The sequence below is a fragment of the Gadus chalcogrammus genome, chromosome 11 (assembly GCF_026213295.1).
Source record: "Gadus chalcogrammus isolate NIFS_2021 chromosome 11, NIFS_Gcha_1.0, whole genome shotgun sequence".
Taxonomy (NCBI): Eukaryota; Metazoa; Chordata; class Actinopteri; order Gadiformes; family Gadidae; genus Gadus; species Gadus chalcogrammus.
Window position 1 is genome coordinate 12395560 of NC_079422.1, and position 21824 is coordinate 12417383.

Here is a 21824-nt window from a genome sequence, read left to right on the forward strand (position 1 = left end):
GCCTGGTAAAGTGGCAGCAGCATGAACCACCTTAATGTCACGCCGACCCTCCGGAGACACGGCGTCTCTCGCCGTCTCACCTTCTTGTTCGGATGCTTTATTTGAGGGTTTTCTCCCGAGAGCACCGGGGGAAGAATGTTGTAGCGTAACGTAATGTCAAGAGGAAGAGGGGTGCGGTCCACGGTGTGAAAGAGGTCTCAGAGGACTGAAGGACGATGTGTACCATTTAAACTACTTGAACTATGGACTATCGACGCACACTGCAGACACACACACACACCGAAGCACACGCACAAGCACACGCGTACAATCACACACTCATTCAAACGCTCACTCATTCAAACACTCATTCATTCAAACACACACACGCACGCACGCACGCACGCACGCACGCACGCACGCACGCACGCACGCACGCACGCACGCACGCACGCACGCACGCACGCACGCACGCACGCACACACACACACACAGGCTCACGCACGCACACACTCACACAAACATTGAAACACACGCATTGAAACACATTCAAACACACACACACGCACTCGCACACACTCATTCTAATGCACACTCATCAAACACAAACACACTCATTCAAACACACGCACACACACATACACACACTCATAAATCCACACACATACACGCCCACACTCACCTCACGAAGTTCAATATTGCTTATCAGTACATGCACAGTACAAAAAGGTGGGACTGTTGCGTGTCATGCACACTTTCTCCCAGAAAGGGGGCCCCAGAGTCTTTTCCCCTACTCAGGTGTAACAAGGGTCATCCACTTATCCAAATATAAAATACAGAAACACAATCTTGCATAATATTATTATTATTATTATTATTATTGGGTGTCAAGCAACTATGTTGCGAGACAATTATTATTATTATTATTATTATTACCAGCAAAAAGCTTCAATTCAAACGTATTTGCAGAATATTTCTGTTTCTAAGAAAGCACCTGATGTGTGCGCGCGACAGAGCAGAGATATTTTTGGAACACTTAGTCCGCAAATGAGTGACATCTGGCGAAGCCTCGGGGAGGTGGAACAGGTTCTTCATCCGGCCTAATGATCCAAATGACGGCGTAATAATGGCGATGCACTGGAGCACAATGGAGCGTCCAAATCCATTCTCTCTGCCGCTGTTTGCAACATGGTTTAGGAGAGTAGGATGGGATGGGGATTATGGTGTAACTGGCTTGCCTACAGGTGTGTGTGTGTGTGTGTGTGTGTGTGTGTGTGTGTGTGTGTGTGTGTGTGTGTGTGTGTGTGTGTGTGTGTGTGTGTGTGTGTGTGTGTGTGTGTGTGTGTGTGTGTGTGTGCACATGTGCTTAACGGTACCTGTTCTTGTGTGTCACCCCTGCAGGCCATTTATAAAATGGTTTCGTCCGTCATGAAGATGCCTGACGACGAGTCGACGCCAGAGAAGCGAACGGAGAAGATCTTTCGGCAGATGGACACCAACAGAGATGGTAGAGGTCCCACGGCCGCGGATATATTTTATACAGGAAGTCATTCGTTGAACATTGTTTATGTAGCCCGGAAAAATGGTTCCTATTAAATGTGGGTGGGGAACAGTACAGACTGTTCCCTATCCGCAGCTGTTCCCTCATCATATCTGTAACAGATCTGTGTTCTTGTCACCTGGCCTGCCTTGTATGGAGGTTATTAAATTAATCAATGGGGGTCATTTTCCTTTTCGTTAATGGGACTAATGTGGTGTACGAAAAATATATTTGATGGAGAAAATTGGTTGATGGATTCAAAGGAGGATAATCAGGGGTATGATGTCCATGAAGCGCTGGGGAGCCGGAGAACTGTGTCCAAACAGACGGTGAAGGCTTTCCTGTGTTGCCCATCCTTGAGGGCCACAAATACATAAATGATGTGAATGTAGCCACGGATAATCAAACACACGCCAAAACAGATGCATACCTGGAATACTGCATAGGTCCCAGGTATGCAATCCTACTTCAAAAAACTTGGAATTTCATTTCGGCTGGCCGACATCTAAGAAGACTGTTTTCATGCCAGACCTGGTTTCGGTTCGGTCACTGAGCGTTCCACTGGTTAAGACCAGCGGAGTATCCATGGAGACGGGGGTAATCAGATCAACTATCTATCACCACCGCCTTGCTTTTCGGGTCAAACACACACAATGTTTGCATTACCGACAACCGCAGAGATTCAGGCAAGGTATAACATTTTGGGAGTGCGTCACATGATTTAGTCCACATGACCGGACCTTGCTGTGCTTCTCTTCCACGTGAATAATGCTGAGAGCTTTACCCTGAGGGGAGATTGAGTATGAAGAAGAGGTCAAAGAGGTGTAGAGGCAGGGAGGGAGGTCTGGAGGGCAGGGCCAGACCAGAGATGATATTGAAGCACTACATCATATCGACCCGCACTGAGCTGCTGAGGAACGCCACGGATTTGAGTCACGAGTACAGTATGGGGGTCTGGGTGTGGGGGTGGGTGGGTGTGTGTCCTGGGGGGGGGGGGGGGGGGGGGGGGTTGTGGGTGTGTGTGTTGGCAGGATATATTCCTGGCTTCGTTATACATTGCTTTGTGAGATTGAGTCCCGTCTCTCTGTCTCTCTCTCTTTACTGCCATCTGTTGGTGAGGAACAGATCTTAAAAAATATATACACTAGTCTACTTTCGTTTTTTAAAAACACAAGACTTACTTTGAGCATACATTTCCTACGCCTTTTCACTATTTCAGCAGTTAAGCAAAATACATATGGCAGATTCCTACCAACAAAATATCCTGTGTGTTACCTTTACCCTTTATCCTATGTTTTAGCTTTAGCCTCAGATGGCTATTCTAGAGCAAAGAGCAGAGTCTGTCTCTCATGCTGTCCCCTGTCTGTCTCTCATGCTGGTGTTGGTGTCTGTCTCTCATGATGTCCCATGTGGCTGTCTGTCTCTCATGCTGTCCCCTGTCTGTCGCTCATGCTGTCCCCTATCTGTCTCTTATGCTGTCCCCTGTGGCTGTCTGTCTCTCATGCTGTCCCCTGTCTGTCTCTCATGCTGTCCCCTGTGGGTGTCTGTCTCTCATGCTGTCCCCTGTCTGTCTCTCATGCTGTCCCCCCTGGGTGTCTGTCTCTCATGCTGTCCCCTCTGGGTGTCTGTCTCTCATGCTGTCCCCTGTCTGTCTCTCATGCTTTCCCCTCTCTGTCTCTCATGCTGTCCCCTGTCTGTCTCTCATGCTGTCCCCTGTCTGTCTCTCATGCTGTCCCCTGTCGGTGTGTTTCAGGCAAGCTGTCCCTGGAGGAGTTCATCAAGGGAGCCAAGAGCGACCCCTCCATCGTCCGTCTGCTGCAGTGTGACCCCAGCAGCGCTGGACAGTTCTAGACCGTGCCTGTCCACTCTTTATGTAAGGCTCCTCTATCTGCTCCTCTATCTGCTCCTCTCTCTGCTCCTCTCTCTGCTCCTCTATCTGCTCCTCTATCTGCTCCTCTCTCTGCTCCTCTCTCTGCTCCTCTCTCTGCTCCTCTCTCTGCTCCTCTCTCTGCTCCTGGTTCCCGTCCACTCTTTATGTAAGGCTCCTCTATCTGCTCCTCTATCTGCTCCTCTCTCTGCTCCTCTCTCTGCTCCTCTCTCTGCTCCTCTATCTGCTCCTCTATCTGCTCCTCTCTCTGCTCCTCTATCTGCTCCTCTCTCTGCTCCTCTATCTGCTCCTCTCTCTGCTCCTCTATCTGCTCCTCTCTCTGCTCCTCTCTCTGCTCCTCTATCTGCTCCTGGTTCCCGTCCACTCTTTATTTACGGCTCCTCTCTCTGCTCCTTGTTCCTGTACGCTCCCAAACTAATGCGAACCGGGGGGTGTTTAGACTGAAAACAGAAAGCTGGATCTCACACAAACAGTTGCAAGATGGCCTAACCGGGTCTTCGGAAAGGGTAGACAGAAATGTACGTTAGAGTTACTAATAGAAACGACGTAGAAGTTACTGATAGATACTGTATGTACGTAAGAGTTACTGATAGTAATGTACGTAGATCTTACTGATAGAGATGTATGGAAAAGTTACTTATAGAAATGTATGAAAAGTTACTGATAGAAATGTACACATGGAGCCTCAAAACCTATAGTCTATAAAGCCTATAGTAGGAGATACCAAAACCCAGACGGGATTAAGTCATAACATATAGCATCTTCCATTGCTTTGGATTGTATTTTACAACAACGTGTTGTCTCTGGGTCTGCGTCAAAAAGGTCACAAGGCCTGTAGGTCAAACGATAACTAGTGAAACGATGAGCCTTCGTCCGAACCGACCATTCGGGGTGTCTCTCCCTCCTCTCTGCAGTGCGTGTACGGGGACCCCTTCTCCCTCCACCCTACGAGGAAGACGGACGGCGAGGAATATTTACAAAACAAACACACAGAACAAGGTGATGATGAGGAAGAGCGGCCTTCAAACACCTGCCGGGGACGACGAAGAGCGGGGCCGAAGGGGGCCAGGCCTTCACAGCTTCACCCGGTCCCCGGCCCGTTGTCCCACAGAACACCGTCTGGACCCGTCGGCCCGAGGCAGCACCCCAACGACCGCCTCAGTGCCCGGTCGACGAGGATATCCTCTGTTGTTTTCAATAGGCATGTCATACGGTTTGTGTTGTTTATATATATATTTATATATATTTGGACTCTGTATCGGTGTTCCTTAGTGCCCTGTACGGCCCCCTGGAGGGTCAGCCCACCAACTGTGTATGATGGACAGAACCTGTGTGTGATAGACACTCTGTTTGTGATGGACAGTCTGTTTGTGATAGACAGTCTGTTTGTGATAGACAGTCTGTTTGTGATAGACAGTCTGTTTGTGATAGACAGTCTGTTTGTGATAGACTGTCTGTGTGTGATAGACTGTGCATGAAAAAGAAATGGAATGCAAGAAAGAGGATGATATTTTCAGATAAAGTTGGTAAAGTGAAGTTGGTTATCTTGAGGCAAGGGGTTATACTGTAGTGGATATTATTTCATCTGGAGAGAAGACTTCAGATTTTTGTCCTTCAGAGAAAAGAATAGAGACTTGCGTTTTAGCTGTTTTGGGTTTTTTTTATACTGTGAGAATGGATGTGTTTGTGTGTTTTTTAAATTCATTGTCAATACATTTCCTCCTCCGTGTGTGATGTCACGTCATGAGGAGAGTGTGGTCCTATGCACGTCGGTCTCCACTAACGCCTGTGAGGTAGAACAAGCATCACAGAGGATCAGATGTATTCCACTATTTTTTCATCCTGGATTTTTGATGTCATTGAGATATTTTGCAGTTTAAGTTGCTACAATATGTCATACATAAAAGAAAAGAAAGCCTGAAATGGTTGTTTATCCCAGTCATAGCTGGTTATGACTGTAGTGTAGACTGAACTACGCCTACATTTGTAAAGCACGGTTCCAGTATATCAAAAGTGCAGTTTAGAATTTGTTTTTATGAAATGTGTTTTCGTATATCAAGCATGCCAATTATTTCTCTCTTTGACATTCATCGTGTAAAGAACAAAACCACTCTTCTTTACGTTCTGTGTAAGACATTTGAAATGCTGCATGTTGAAACCATGGACTCCACACGTTTTTCTTCAGTCAATTAACGGGTGTGGAGAACTAAGTCAGACTGTGTTTGTATGGGGGCCTTTGCCTGCGCTGTCTCTGTGTGTGTGTGTGTGTGTGTGTGTGTGTGTGTGTGTGTGTGTGTGTGTGTGTGTGTGTGTGTGTGTGTGTGTGTGTGTGTGTGTGTGTGTGTGTGTGTGTGTGTGTGTGTGTTGGTTCCTGCATGTGTGTGGGTGTGCGTGTGCGTGTGTGTGCGTGCTTATCAGTGGCCACCGCTTGATGGCTCAGCCTGCCTGCGTGTACGGGCTTCTGTACATCAACATCACCTGCGTGTTACTCTCTCGCCAAAACTAGCGACTGACGGTTGCATTTACAATACTTCACCACACAACACCACTGAATAGCTTTAAAATGAGAAAAGCACATCTAGTACTACAATGTGTACACACTGATGACACAAGCACATGTCAACGTGTACATCTTAAAATAGACGGGGGGTATGTTATGGTTTTTACATGTGTGGTGTTAAATATCAGAGTCGTGGTCCATCCTATATCTCCCCATCGTCCCTCTCCTCACTGTAGGTGATTTAGCCATAACCTGCCCTCCTCCACAAGCACAACTACGACTCTGCCTTCCCGTGACTTGCTCTGTGCACTTAACCGTCCCAAATGAATACACCAGATCGTTTGGGCGTAGTATTACGTACATTCATTCAGCAGGAGTCAAAACATATTGTGTGTCCTCGTAGCCCATAGTACTGTGGTTTCTAATGCCTACGACTAGTTGCTGTTGTTAAGCTAAGTCACTCAATCTCCCCTTTGATCTATTTCACTAGTCATGCTAAAACACGGTCTTCTATGAAAGGAACAAAATAAAGTCTCTCCCCGAATGAAAGCAACCCAGGATCTCTTGACTATGACTGGGCACGTCATACCTGAGTGGATACCAGTTTGTTTTAGTCCTTTAAAATGCTGTTTATTAACTGCTGTTTTGTAATGACAAAAAAAAAAAAAGTTTGTTGACACAACGAAGGATTACAACTACTGTAACAATATTGTCGGACAGCAATGCTTTCATTGTTTTTGTTTTCTACCTTTAAAGCGTCCGGTGTAACATTACTGTTAAACACAATAGAATCTTGTGGTCAAGTGCCAAACGATGATAAAATCGGTATTGTATAAATTTATACTGTAAAATTGTTATGTTGAACAAAATGTTTGTAATTGTTGCATTTTGTAGGTTTTGTATAGTATCTTGTATGTAGTGATTGTAGTTTTTTAACACAAATGTTTGTTTTTTTTGTCAACTTTAAAGGGCAAGGAATAAATCTGCAACTTTTGTGCGCTAGCACTTTGATGTCTTATTTTAAAACAAAAACATTATTTATGCATGTTTAATTTACATCTCTTAGAGTGGGTTGAAAAAATCCTTGGTCTATTGTATCGTAAATGTTACACAAAATGCTACATCGTTATCTAAAATAGACAGCTGAGAACTTAGGTTGAGACATAAATAAAGTCAGTCCTACACCTTGTTTTAAATGGTTGAAACAATGTTGAATCCCAATCAGCCGATAAGCTTGGCATGTAAGGACCAACTAAATGGCCCCTGATTTTACAGCAGTCCTCCATCCACTAGAGCCACGTTTTGCACCGCAGGAACCAGAGTTCTACCTCATCCAAGTGAACCCACATGACCAATTAACACAAACAAATTGATAAAACTTCATTTAATTTAACCCTGTGAACATATACGTGTACAAAACCACAAGCTCAAACAACTGCATATAAAACTATTTAGTTTCTTAAAAGAGAAGAAATGAAAGGTGACAACGCTAAGGCACTTGAGGTTTAGTAGCAGGGATCAAGGAAACAGGAAGTAGCTACATCCTTGAGCCTCAGCGCTGGGCTCTGTAAACCATCCATTTCTTGGAACATCAAAAAATAAGAAAAACAGCGCTAAAAAATAAGACTTGCATACAAAACCAAAAGGCCAGTACCAAAGTCAGTGAGTGCCGACCACATTATCAACCGTCCCATCACAAACCGGAGGGTTCTCCAGATCAACACCTGACAGGTAAAATCAGCACGAACCAAATATTACAAATTCAAAATGGATCCAACTTTCCATTTCATCCTCAACTTTCCTGAGCAGTTGCTCGTCCCCAAATACATTATATTGCTGCGAAGTTGAAGAATCCTGCTGAGGGATCAATGGATTTCTCCAAATGAAATGTGAGAATCGCCACTAGATGCTTGGTCGTGTGGTGTGTTTTTAGGGGGGGGGGGGGGAGTGGGGGGTTGCAGAAAAAGAGACGGTTCATGTGATGGGATCAATGGATTTCTCCAAATGGAATGTGAGAATCGCCACTAGATGCTTGGTCGTGTGGTGTGTTTTTAGGGGGGGGGGGGGGAGTGGGGGGTTGCAGTCCAATTCCTCTGCCCTGTTAGATCTCTGACAGAGTGACTTGCAAGGAGTTAGCTGAGCTTTCGATGGCCAGGATGAAGGTGTCCTCATTGGAGTAATTCTGGATGATGTTGTTGTCCATGTTGACCAAGATCCTGATTAAAGAAACCGATAGAAAGCCAGTGAGCTAGTGAGCATACCTCCACCATTTGGACTCTCATCAAGTGTTGCATGGATTTAATACGGGACTGTGTCGATCTTTCCTCACCCTTTTTTGCTCTTTTTGTAAACTTTGGCCATCTTGTCCAAAGGCAGTGCATATTTCTCAGATATCTGGAAGGATTACAACGGCAAAGGTTAGGATGCAGCATTGACGTGGGTATGGGTCAAGACCAATCAATGGGCAGTTTAAGCTTTTGAGTCAGGAGATAAAGTGGTAATTTAGTAGGAGTAGCTGTCTGCCACTCCACACCAGACTCACAGCTTCCATCAAGGCCTGCAGCGTTGGGGAGCGCAGCATCAGGGCATCGAATACCTCGTCACACTCCTTCCTCACATACAGCAGGACTAACGAAACAAGGGGAGACGCGTTCACTATTGCAGTAATTACAAATTTTGGACAAGTGACAAGTAACACAAATTACAGGGAGATGAGAAATATATTTTTTAACCAAACTCTGGTAAAACCTTTTCTTTCAGGTTCCACCTTGGCCGTCTTAGCGGCTGGCGGGTGGAAGTCTTCTTCGGCGGGACAATGGGGCCTCTTCAGTGAAACGCTGCTGGTAATGGAAGAGGGAACGCAGTGAATATCCTGAATAGTGAACGTTCACTGTGATGAAGCCAACGCAGCAAGTTGTGTGACTATATACTGTGTATTGTACAGATCTCAAGTGTTTGGTTTACATTGATCTCGACATTATCAATTCTGTCTAACAGCAGCTTCTACATCACAGGTTATTTTTAATTGCAACATCAAATATGCCACCCACATCAAGTCCTACGGTGGAATGATCAAGGTACAGCCTAATCTGCATGGAACCACATCAAGGCCTGAAGAGAGTTTGAGGAGCCATTACATGATGCTAAACATGTATCAGTGCGTGAGCGGCGCATGATTTGTCTGGCTACACACTCATCAGGAACATTTTAAACAGACACTTCTGGGTCCACCAGAGACTTTGAAATTTAGCAAAAATGTTCAGAATATATCCTCACCCTTCTTTGCCCATCTCCTCGGATTTGAAGGCAAAGACCTGCACATGAAAAGGAACAATAAGCTCATCTTAAAAAGTGTGTTCACATGGAGTATGCAGGGAGAACTGTTGTGTGTTCGTCCAGGTGTATAGCTCAGTATGTTCAGCTTCACCTGTCCGGCTCTCTGCAGGTTACCAAAGTGGACGTCAGGGATGAACAGGACGGGCTGGGAGTCCAAGTCTTTCAACACTTTAAACAGCGTGCTGTCAGCCTTCCTCATTGGGAGAGCCGCACATGGGTTGCCATTTTTGCCTGAGCCGGAGAAAAAGAGACGGTTCATGTGATGTTGTCAATGGATTTCTCCAAATGAAATGTGAGAATCGCCACTAGATGCTTGGTCGTGTGGTGTGTTTTTAGGGGGGGGGGGGGGGGGGGGGAGTGGGGGGTTGAAGTCCAATTCCTCTGCCCTGTTAGATCTCTGAAAGAGTGACTTGCAAGGAGTTAGCTGAGCTTTCGATGGTTGACATGTTGTCATGTCAACCATGTGTTCATCGCCACTGGTCAATCGGATTTGGTTTTGGATTTGAAAAATGGGTTTCAATTAATCAACTGATATCAATTTAAAAAGGTATGGGAGATAGAGGGGAGGACATGCAGCAAATGACCAAGGGCAGGATTCGAACCCGGGTCGCTGCGCTCAGGACTGAGCCTATATGGTACACGTTCTGCACACAGAGCCACCCCATGGTTGGTTGTTTATTTCTGTTGTGTGAGTGGATTACTGGCTCACCTTTTATCTTCTTTCTGAGCTGTTTCTTCTCCTCATCACGGATCTTCCTCTCCGCCCCCTGAGACAAACAGACAGACAGACAACGGACAGTGTCTTAACGGCGATGAGCTGCATGAGGCTGCGCTCAACGAGCCTTGTGCAGCCTCCCTTTCCTCCATGTACTTCAACAGTGCTTTGGGGATCGGTAGGCTTCTCTTATAATGCCTGACGTTTCTCTGTGAATGTTCTACCTGGCTCAGGATCCACCCACCTTGTCGCAGAACACCTTGATGTGGGCGGAGGCGCGGTGGATGGGCCGGCTGCTGGAGCACTGGTAGCTGTAGGTGTCGATCTGGATCCTCAGAGGGGTCCCCTTCACCCCCTTCTGGGGGGAGAAGTCTGTGCTCAGGCTGTTCACCGAGATAAAGACCTAGGAGAGTTTAAAGAGGCACGGCAGTGTTTAGAGTCCAAACAGAGTGAGGAATGGAGAGAGATAACACATTAGGGAGGAGATCCAAGTGCTGCCAAATTTGTGACTAATCTGGGTGATTCCAACTTAAACTTGTTTCGTTTTTTTGTGCTCACTTTGAGGTCGAAATCTATAGAACCTAGGAGGTTGAAAGCAGACTGTCGCCAGGAGTCTGGACCAGAGCAATGAACACCAGTCAAGTACGCACGTTGAAATCAGCAGGAACCAGTTTCCCACGTTAGTGCTTTCTTGCTCATTGAAATAATTAGTCTCTCAACATTGGGAAAGGGTTTAAATTAATTAAATGAGCTACTGTAGTTCCCCTTTTAAAACTTTAATGGAGGGACTGGCTAGAGGCTTGTTGTATCGCTTCAGGACCGTTGGTGTTAATGACGACATGAAATGAAAGAAGCAGGATATGAGCGTGGGACAACATGTGGGAGGAATGTGAACTGAATCTTTGGGATTTGATTGGCTCGTTGGAGAGTGACAAAACACATACCCTTGCTCGCCAGCTCACTGTTTACTGTAGAAGGCTTAAAAATGAGCATGAAGGAAATGTTCGGCTTGCCAGCAGAGACATGTTAACCTAATCCACAGTGCAGTTTATGATTAGACTTGGATGTAAAATGACTAATAAACAGGATACTTTATTGTAGAAGAACAATCTGCCAGGAGGCTGAGGTAACAAGATGGAAAATTGGATTTTCATCTAGTTTTTTCTTTGAATGTCTGCTAGACCATTCCCCCAATTAGTTTGATTCATTGCAGCTACATCATGCCCAAATAGCAACTTTCCTTCGGTCCGATACCGTCCTGAAAGTTGGATATAGTAGTAGAACAACACTATTGAGCATAAGCCCAGTAGTGTGTGAGGCATACATCTCTCTCTCTTTACGTAGTATATAATGGAATATGTACAGCCTCATGGTAGGCATACGAGATCTTTACACTTAATGTGCTCACACGCACACACACACACACACACACACACACACACACACACACACACACACACACACACACACACACACACACACACACACACACACACACACACACACACACACACACACCAGGCTTTCCAGTTGAACAGGAAGAACAGGGTGAGTAGGGGCTGTGTGGCGGTGATAACGGTTGATCCGTCGCTCTGCAGAGCTGGATGCATCGTGTCTCAGCCTGCAGCCGCCATGGCTCATACCTGCCAACCAGCCTCCCACACACCCCCATGCACACACACTCCTACGGACACACCTCCACGTACACACCTCCACATCCCCTTGCCGCTCCACACTGACCCTTCATAGTGGTGTGTGTGAGTGTATGTGTGTGTGTGTGTGATACCATTGCACCCCCATTTATCTGAGTAGCAGAGGTCTACACAAACCATCAGTTAAAAGGTAGCACAAAACAAACAAATTAACTAAACACACACACACACACACACACACACACACACACACACACACACACACACACACACACACACACACACACACACACACACACACACACACACACACACACACACACACACACACACCAAACAGTCAGATCAGCAGAGCCCTCCTCCTCCACCTTTAGGATTACAAAAAACCCAAACACACACCAACAGGCGCAATCCTTTTTCTCCCTCCAGCAAGGATAATGACGGTGGTGGTGGTAATGATGGTTGCCGGGCAACTGCAGTGGCCTGACAAAAATCATTACCACCAAGTATGTTTTAGTGGTAATGATGGGGGGGGGGACTCTTCAGAAACGGAATGGAGTGAGAGACGCATACACAGAAGAGAGTGAGACACAGAGACAGCAGAGAGTGAGACACAGACACAGCAGAGAGTGAGACGCAGACACAGCAGAGAGTGAGACGCAGACGCAGCAGAGAGTGAGACACAGACACAGCAGAGAGTGAGACGCAGACGCAGCAGATAGTGAGACACAGACACAGCAGAGAGTGAGACACAGCAGAGAGTGAGACACAGCAGAGAGTGAGACACAGACACAGCAGAGAGTGAGACGCAGACACAGCAGAGAGTTAGAAGCAAAAAAAGAGTGAAATAAGTGCTACATTTGGCGGACAGCGTCTGCAGCGCCTAAATAAGACGTGTGCCGAGACATAGAAAAGGGATCGAGACCAGAGAGGGCTATAATTTCCTCGAGAGCGTGACCAGACAAACATCAGTTTGACTTCTTTCTTTTCCTCTACTCCATTTTGTGTGTCTTCGTCATAAAATGCAACTGTGCTAACCCTAATAAAAGCCAAAGAACACATCCAATGCCTTCTTAGCCAAATTGCTCCACTCTATTCAAATAAGAACGGCACCCATTATTCTCCCTAGGCTTAAGGGAGCCGTGTGGTTTGGGTTAGGTTCATTATGTCTAGCCTCGGCTCATATCAAAGAACCATCTTTACTTTGGTTCCTCTTTACCTTTGCTTCTTCGGTGAGGTCCCATGTAAAGGAAACTGCATTGTAGGCGATTTCCTCTACATTCCCGATGGTGTTGAAGCTCTCTTTGTAGTCGGCTAAAAAAGAAGACAGAAATCACAAGTCGTCGTCAGTAGGCGTTTGATTTAATAAAAAAAGAATACATCAAATACATTTGATACGCTGAATGGTGTCAACATCCGACCAATCGATTTGAAAAGCTTGGAATCAAAACATGCTTTCCTTTAGTTTTGCCTCTTGCTCTAGATAATACACACATGCCTACTTCATGTGTGAATTATCTACACCCTCTCATTAAAGTTGTATGAAAATAAATACAGACCACCATTGCCTCCTATCTGTGATGTTTTAAAGGCGTCATTTCCGCCCAGCGACGTCAGCCCATCGTCTTGGCACGGCCACCCATAATGCGCGTTCGACACCCCTCGCTTCATTCCGAGTCGTTATCACCACAAGTTGAGGCCCGTCTCTCCCTCTCTTTCCCCTTAAGTCTTACGGCACTTGGTCCCCGCCCGTTTCTCTTGTCAACGTCTATTCAAATACACAACCTGGTTCCTTCCCCAGGGCCGCTGTGGGAACCAGGAACAAACCGTTATTTAAATGGGCTCCCCTGTGTCAGGTTTCACCCAAAGAGCCTCATTCGCCTCTTTGAACTTTCTTCCCGTTTTGCCGCCTGCTACGGTCGACGTATGGAACGTTTACGGCTGATATTCAACACCTGAGGGCGTTTTGAGTCTTGAGAGCTTTACGTTTCATTACAAGCAAATTGGTCACCGTCGAATATCCTAAAAGGGAGGAGTTCTTAATGTTGCGCCATTAAAATTCACAGCAGAGTGAGGATGACTTGGTGATCTCACCGATGTCCAGGACCCTCTGTTTGGCCGTGTGCTGGCGAGAGTGCCAATACTTCCAGTTATTCAGCTGCTCGTCTCTGCACTTGTCCTCCCCGAAAACCACCATGACGACACTCTAATGTGGAGACAGAACCACCAAGATATGAATCACACCGGTAAAACAGACCCCAAGGATACATCACAATGCTGCACGGGAATCTGCCCCCAAATACGTCCACATTAATCCACGCCGCGAATTAACAAAACACTATGGTTGTTGTTGTTGCTTATACGGCACCGCACAGCCTGTTCCAAACGCTCACTGTTTTAGAGTGAGTCCATCTCCTCCATCACACCCTCGGCTCCCCTCACCTGAACAATAGTCTGCTGCGGTAGCTCTGCGCCCCCCGCGGTGCCTTGCCGCCCGCGGGCCGGCTGGGGTCCATTGGGCCGGGCCTTGGCCCCGGGCTGGCGGAGGCAGGAGCTGAGGCCCGACTGGCGCAGTGTGATGGCGTAGAACTGGCCGCGGTTCAGGTAAACCATGGGGCCCTCGCCCTGGCGTTGGCGTAGAGACATGCCGGCCTCCAGGGTGTACTGGAAGGAGTCCCTGCAGAGAGATTCACACACATGTGGGACCTGCTGTGAAAATGAGTGGCTGATGGGGGTCCTTTGTAGCAGCTCCTATTTGTGCTGTCAATACAGGACAGTGGATAACAGTGGAGTGTTATCCAGGCGAATGTAATCTAGGAGACTGAATGATATTATATTCTGTTGTTCAATTGACAGTCTTGAATTGCTACGTGTGCGTGTGTGTATTGGACCATGCGAGAAGAAAGACTAATCAAAATAAAACACTTTCTTTGCGTGACTTAAGAAAACCGTCTCAGCAAGACAGCGAGCAGCGTGCGGTCCAGTGGATCCTTGGTTTTGTAAATTGTTTTTTTAATTGGAATCTAAATGACACTGACTTACATTGGTTGGCTGTAGCAGATTTCTGCCACTGCTTGAAAAGGACTGGACTCGTAACTCTGTAACAAAAAAATAGAGAATGAAATACAAACTCACTGAATTTATGAAAGACAATCCACAGTTGGTCATGCCTTTTTAAAAAAACAATGTTTTGCATTCCTGAATGGAGCTCACCAACATTTCAATAAAAGCTCCACATATATGAAGTATAGAGTATAGATTATAGAGATGGGGGGCTGGCACCTCTTTGTCGTCACAACAAGAGTCGTCGTACGTGCTGTCCGGGGGGCTCCTCTCGTCCTCCTTAAGGTGGGCCAGGTAGCTCAGATCACACCTGCTCTGTTGGTTGTAATCCATCCTGATCAGCTCACTGGGGTCCGCTTTGTACGAGCCTCCGCAGCAGGACTTCAGGAGCTCTGTGTTTGACATCTGACTCTCGCTTTTGACCAGCGCTAGAGGAGCCATGCCCACGCCTCCATCCCAGCCCCCACTGCTGCACACACCGCCCCGGACTTCTGCTGAGGCCGACCCCATGGAGCCGCACTTGGAGCCCAGGTGTTCCGCCGACCCAGAAGGGGTGGTGTTGTTGGCGGTGGTTGTGCTACAGTTCATTGAAAGATTGACGGGCATGGAACGTAGAACCTGGAGATGGTTCTCCAGCAGCTCCAGGTTGGAGGAACTGTCCCTCGTCGCTGTGGCGGACAGATCGGTGGGTTTGACAGCACTGGCGATGTTTCTCCTCTCCCTGGGAACCTGAGAGGATTCCAGCCATGAGATAAAACGGTGAGCGTGTGAGTGTGTGTGGATGATGGGTGATTTAAGCGGCCTCACCTGGCCGACTCCAATCACACTCGGACACCAGGTGAGGCTGCTAAAACCACCCAGCATCAGTACATCTGTCAGGTTTCACCCCTAGATGCTATTGATTTGACAAGGATCGAGTCTGAGTACAAGATAAATGAATGAAAGGCTCTGATGAATATAAAGCTAGTGGGGACCACTCATGTCTTACTACTAGCTGTCCAGCCTCTGCCATACCTTGTAGTAGTCATAGAGCAGACTGAGGGCCGCAGCGCTGTCCTCGTCCCCGTTGATGCTCATCATGGCCTTGGTGGCCGCTGTGAGGGGGTTCTCCAGGTAGCTCTTCCACGCTTCATCCTCATTGTTGTAGGCTTTTCGCTGAGGAATGGAGGCCTCATTTGGCACCACCACCAGCAGCATTTTACTGGTGACAGAGACAGTAGTCCGGACGGAATGAATTACTTAGCCCACTTGTCAATGGCAGGCATGTCTTCCAAGCCACCAGATCTGCCTCGGGCTGTTTCTCACCGAACTCGAATATAATAAAATATGTCCTGCACCTTTTGTTTATCTAATAGGTTATATACAGGACATTAAGAAGCTTTTCAGTAAAACATTTAACAAGACTAAAAAAATATATATAAATCAATAGCTTATAAAAAAATCTAAATTTAATAGAATGTATATGTCTGGTTATAGCCAACATTCGGTAAGATAATGTCATGATCAAAAGATGCTATCCACCAAATTCCTTCTTGAAGTCCTTTAAGAAGGAACCTTAAATATGGATAGTTTCCAATATGTGTAGCTTAGATAGTAAGGGTAAATAGTCTGTATATTATTGCTGAAAAATCACACATTACTTTTAAATAACTTTTGCTTCAACATTATTGAGTTGCAAGTTTTAACAGTGTAATTAGGCAAACAAAGTAACAAAAACAGTTCAAACATGATGAAGTCTAAATAATATGCGATCAACCTAATTTGTGTCACTTACCTATCCATATCCATGTTGTCCTCGGATCTCTCAAGCTTCGTTTGAGAAACTTGCCTTTCTAGTTTGCGCAGGTGAATTTATGAGTGAGCCTGACGGAGATGACAGAGAATATCCAGTGCTTTGCGCAACGCGTTATCCAATCTCCAACAATTGATTAAACTATTTTAAGTAACCCCCACCATATACAATGACCTTAAGTTACCAGCCACGAATATGACGACTGCCGCCGATCCCAGGTTTAGTAACCTCGTTCCCAGGCGTTAACGTCACGAAGCAACGCCACGAACGGGATGCTCTAAATCGGCGTTATTGGCAAGAGAGGGGGCGGGACTTTGGGATACATGGGTTTTAGAGAGAGCGAGAGAGCGAGAGAGAGCGAGAGAGAGAGAGAGAGAGAGGGTGGGACTTTGATAGAGATCCGTTTCCGTTATATGTTCGGTTAATGATTCTTTGTCAAATTATTCGTCAAAACTCAATCTTTATTCTCTTTGTCGTTTTGTTTTTACTTCGTCTTCTTTATGTGATTACGTTCCTTCTAGCTCCGGGGTACTTGGTTACACAGATAATAGGAAGTACATTATCTGATATTGCGCTGCGGTAGACCGGGAAAACGCCACAATCCGGATCCTAGCTCAGCCTACAGGTTTGGCGTAAAATCGAGGAACATTTCGTGCGCCTAGGGAGAATGTAAACAAGGAAACGAATATCTCGCTATTGATTGGATAGACATTCGTTGACACATTTGGGGCAGGTCCGTCTTTGAATTACATCGATGAGTAGATTCCAATATAAAGTTACATTCAATGGATTCAGTTCTAAATTAAAATTTGAAGCATAAAGTGTCCTGCTCTTTTCATGATAATGTTTGAAATCCCTGATATGTGACGTGCATTGAAGGCATATAGCCCCAATTGGGGCCGAGTGGGAATAGCTCAATATATCATGGCAACATGAAACTAATGTAATGTTCATTGGAATATTTCAAGGCAAAAAAATGGTATGGAAAAATTCCCCTGCCGTATGTTATTAAAAAATATTGAATTGTGTAGGCCTATATAAAAATGTAAACACAATTTAATTCATAAAATTGAAATATTATAGGCTTTGCCAAAGTTCAATTGGCAGATAGTCGAAAAACGATATACTATACAATATTTATAACTTAAACAGAAAAAACGAGTTTCTGCAAAATAATCCCATTTTAAAATTTAAGCAAAATATATGTTATTATTCTGATTTAGTTCAAAAGGCTACATATTAATGTAACATATCCTTTGAAAATAAGGTGGCTAATTGTCTCAATTAGAATAGCAAAACACAACCCTGCTACACAACTAGAGCCGCGAGACGTTGTGGTTTTCGTCTTGTCTACACTGACACCTTGAGGCATGATTGATTTAACTATAACAGAATGATGAGGTAGTTTGAACTTTCTTTTGAACAGTAAACAATGGAGGTGCGTGGGTGTTCATATTCTTCTGTATATTTGCTTTTGTTACATCCAAACAAAGCCATGCAGCACTTTTTGTCAGACGAGATGAGTCTAGCCCGAACCTAAAGTACCCACATGCTGACATGCGTAGGCCTACTGGAGCTTTTACGGTGGTCCTCAACACCAATTTGCCAGGACCGGGCCAGGACCCGCGGGTTATGCTTTAACTGTTGTGTTTCTATGAAAAGATAGCTTGTTAGCAGCTTGCTAGTGTTGCAATCCTGACTGTAGCCTGGACCACAGCTTCCTATGGTTTTGATGAGACGGACTATGCGGTATCAAGGGCGTATAGGTTTCTTTGGAACATTGGGGCGGGGGCTTCGCCCTCTTCAACATTATTTTTTTTGGTCTCTCATGCATTCGGTATTGGTTTAAAAAGTTGATTCTCCTGCATTAACTCATTAACTTTTCTTTTTAAATATTATTCAAAAATAACAATTCTCTGCTTCTTCCATGTTTTTATTGTGTGTCTGTGTTTTTTTTTGTTTTTGGAGGGGGGGGGGCAACATTTAAATGTGATGGTACGCGTATAATTTCCATTGATATCTATTTTATCTATATATTTTGTATTTGATCCCCTGTTCATAGCCTACACATTTCTTCTTTTTGTCTTTTTATTGTGAATAGAAAAGTTAAATGTGCAATGGTGTGTTATATTGACAGTTGACAGTCTTGAATTGCTACGTGTGCGTGTGTGTATTGGACCATGCGAGAAGAAAGACTAATCAAAATAAAACACTTTCTTTGCGTGACCTAAGAAAACCGTCTCAGCAAGACAGCGAGCAGCATGCGGTCCAGTTGATCCTTGGTTTTGTAAATTGTTTTTTTAATTGGAATCTAAATGACACTGACTTACATTGGTTGGCTGTAGCAGATTTCTGCCACTGCTTGAAAAGGACTGGACTCGTAACTCTGTAACAAAAAAATAGAGAATGAAATACAAACTCACTGAATTTATGAAAGACAATCCACAGTTGGTCATGCCTTTTTAAAAAAACAATGTTTTGCATTCCTGAATGGAGCTCACCAACATTTCAATAAAAGCTCCACATATATGAAGTATAGAGTATAGATTATAGAGATGGGGGGCTGGCACCTCTTTGTCGTCACAACAAGAGTCGTCGTACGTGCTGTCCGGGGGGCTCCTCTCGTCCTCCTTAAGGTTGGCCAGGTAGCTCAGATCACACCTGCTCTGTTGGTTGTAATCCATCCTGATCAGCTCACTGGGGTCCGCTTTGTACGAGCCTCCGCAGCAGGACTTCAGGAGCTCTGTGTTTGACATCTGACTCTCGCTTTTGACCAGCGCTAGAGGAGCCATGCCCACGCCTCCATCCCAGCCCCCACTGCTGCACACACCGCCCCGGACTTCTGCTGAGGCCGACCCCATGGAGCCGCACTTGGAGCCCAGGTGTTCCGCCGACCCAGAAGGGGTGGTGTTGTTGGCGGTGGTTGTGCTACAGTTCATTGAAAGATTGAAAAATAATATTATTGCTGAAAAATCACACATTACTTTTAAATAACTTTTGCTTCAACATTATTGAGTTGCAAGTTTTAACAGTGTAATTAGGCAAACAAAGTAACAAAAACAGTTCAAACATGATGAAGTCTAAATAATATGCGATCAACCTAATTTGTGTCACTTACCTATCCATATCCATGTTGTCCTCGGATCTCTCAAGCTTCGTTTGAGAAACTTGCCTTTCTAGTTTGCGCAGGTGAATTTATGAGTGAGCCTGACGGAGATGACAGAGAATATCCAGTGCTTTGCGCAACGCGTTATCCAATCTCCAACAATTGATTAAACTATTTTAAGTAACCCCCACCATATACAATGACCTTAAGTTACCAGCCACGAATATGACGACTGCCGCCGATCCCAGGTTTAGTAACCTCGTTCCCAGGCGTTAACGTCACGAAGCAACGCCACGAACGGGATGCTCTAAATCGGCGTTATTGGCAAGAGAGGGGGCGGGACTTTGGGATACATGGGTTTTAGAGAGAGCGAGAGAGCGAGAGAGAGCGAGAGAGAGAGAGAGAGAGAGAGGGTGGGACTTTGATAGAGATCCGTTTCCGTTATATGTTCGGTTAATGATTCTTTGTCAAATTATTCGTCAAAACTCAATCTTTATTCTCTTTGTCGTTTTGTTTTTACTTCGTCTTCTTTATGTGATTACGTTCCTTCTAGCTCCGGGGTACTTGGTTACACAGATAATAGGAAGTACATTATCTGATATTGCGCTGCGGTAGACCGGGAAAACGCCACAATCCGGATCCTAGCTCAGCCTACAGGTTTGGCGTAAAATCGAGGAACATTTCGTGCGCCTAGGGAGAATGTAAACAAGGAAACGAATATCTCGCTATTGATTGGATAGACATTCGTTGACACATTTGGGGCAGGTCCGTCTTTGAATTACATCGATGAGTAGATTCCAATATAAAGTTACATTCAATGGATTCAGTTCTAAATTAAAATTTGAAGCATAAAGTGTCCTGCTCTTTTCATGATAATGTTTGAAATCCCTGATATGTGACGTGCATTGAAGGCATATAGCCCCAATTGGGGCCGAGTGGGAATAGCTCAATATATCATGGCAACATGAAACTAATGTAATGTTCATTGGAATATTTCAAGGCAAAAAAATGGTATGGAAAAATTCCCCTGCCGTATGTTATTAAAAAATATTGAATTGTGTAGGACTATATAAAAATGTAAACACAATTTAATTCATAAAATTGAAATATTATAGGCTTTGCCAAAGTTCAATTGGCAGATAGTCGAAAAACGATATACTATACAATATTTATAACTTAAACAGAAAAAACGAGTTTCTGCAAAATAATCCCATTTTAAAATTTAAGCAAAATATATGTTATTATTCTGATTTAGTTCAAAAGGCTACATATTAATGTAACATATCCTTTGAAAATAAGGTGGCTAATTGTCTCAATTAGAATAGCAAAACACAACCCTGCTACACAACTAGAGCCGCGAGACGTTGTGGTTTTCGTCTTGTCTACACTGACACCTTGAGGCATGATTGATTTAACTATAACAGAATGATGAGGTAGTTTGAACTTTCTTTTGAACAGTAAACAATGGAGGTGCGTGGGTGTTCATATTCTTCTGTATATTTGCTTTTGTTACATCCAAACAAAGCCATGCAGCACTTTTTGTCAGACGAGATGAGTCTAGCCCGAACCTAAAGTACCCACATGCTGACATGCGTAGGCCTACTGGAGCTTTTACGGTGGTCCTCAACACCAATTTGCCAGGACCGGGCCAGGACCCGCGGGTTATGCTTTAACTGTTGTGTTTCTATGAAAAGATAGCTTGTTAGCAGCTTGCTAGTGTTGCAATCCTGACTGTAGCCTGGACCACAGCTTCCTATGGTTTTGATGAGACGGACTATGCGGTATCAAGGGCGTATAGGTTTCTTTGGAACATTGGGGCGGGGGCGTCGCCCTCTTCAACATTATTTTTTTTGGTCTCTCATGCATTCGGTATTGGTTTAAAAAGTTGATTCTCCTGCATTAACTCATTAACTTTTCTTTTTAAATATTATTCAAAAATAACAATTCTCTGCTTCTTCCATGTTTTTATTGTGTGTCTGTGTTTTTTTTTGTTTTTGGAGGGGGGGGGGGCAACATTTAAATGTGATGGTACGCGTATAATTTCCATTGATATCTATTTTATCTATATATTTTGTATTTGATCCCCTGTTCATAGCCTACACATTTCTTCTTTTTGTCTTTTTATTGTGAATAGAAAAGTTAAATGTGCAATGGTGTGTTATAGATTAAAGCAACAGCTTGTCTTTGATATCATTGCATACATTATCATTACTGTCTATTTCCAGCTGTGGGACTTTGAATTAACTTGTTAGC

General features: G+C 44.8%; 2 protein-coding genes across 9 annotated transcripts in view; one reads left to right on the plus strand and one right to left on the minus strand.

The window, feature by feature from the left end:
* The window catches only part of LOC130391356 (neurocalcin-delta A), a 51023-nt gene extending 43273 nt beyond the window's left edge, over positions 1 to 7750 (plus strand). For all 5 annotated transcript variants that reach the window (XM_056601447.1, XM_056601451.1, XM_056601449.1 and 2 more), the window contains 3 exons: positions 1381 to 1486; positions 3273 to 3392; positions 4322 to 7750. In XM_056601447.1, the coding sequence (XP_056457422.1) occupies positions 1381 to 1486; positions 3273 to 3370 (204 nt within the window). In that variant the 3' untranslated portion in view covers positions 3371 to 3392; positions 4322 to 7750. The remainder of the gene's footprint in view (positions 1 to 1380; positions 1487 to 3272; positions 3393 to 4321) is intronic.
* A 147-nt stretch (positions 7751 to 7897) lies between these two features.
* On the minus strand, positions 7898 to 20612 carry LOC130392246 (grainyhead-like protein 2 homolog). Of its 4 annotated transcripts, none has more exons than XM_056602713.1 (17): positions 19584 to 20612; positions 19036 to 19393; positions 18796 to 18851; positions 15688 to 15874; positions 14893 to 15402; positions 14653 to 14708; positions 14053 to 14287; positions 13705 to 13816; positions 12830 to 12924; positions 10203 to 10361; positions 9953 to 10010; positions 9335 to 9474; positions 9184 to 9221; positions 8656 to 8744; positions 8450 to 8535; positions 8237 to 8301; positions 7898 to 8123 (listed from the first exon to the last, which is right to left on the minus strand). In XM_056602713.1, the coding sequence occupies exons 1-17, from the start codon at positions 19595 to 19597 to the stop codon at positions 8009 to 8011; spliced, it is 2373 nt and encodes a 790-aa protein (XP_056458688.1). In that variant the 5' UTR covers positions 19598 to 20612; the 3' UTR covers positions 7898 to 8008. The 4 variants fall into 4 exon arrangements, with proteins under 4 accessions (XP_056458688.1, XP_056458687.1, XP_056458690.1 ...); XM_056602712.1 differs by having other exon boundaries at positions 8656 to 8747; XM_056602715.1 differs by lacking the exons at positions 18796 to 18851; positions 19036 to 19393; positions 19584 to 20612 and adding an exon at positions 16448 to 16773.
* Between the last annotated feature and the right edge of the window lie 1212 nt (positions 20613 to 21824).

Bases quoted from the DNA above. Each gene is read 5' to 3' on its own strand.
- LOC130392246 (XM_056602712.1), bottom strand. The intron at 18,852-19,035 runs GTGCCAGCCCCC...TTTTTGTTACAG, and splicing joins CTTGTTGTGACGACAAAGAG to AGTTACGAGTCCAGTCCTTT. The intron at 8,748-9,183 runs GTGAGGATATAT...TTCCATTACCAG, and splicing joins GAGGAGATGGGCAAAGAAGG to CAGCGTTTCACTGAAGAGGC.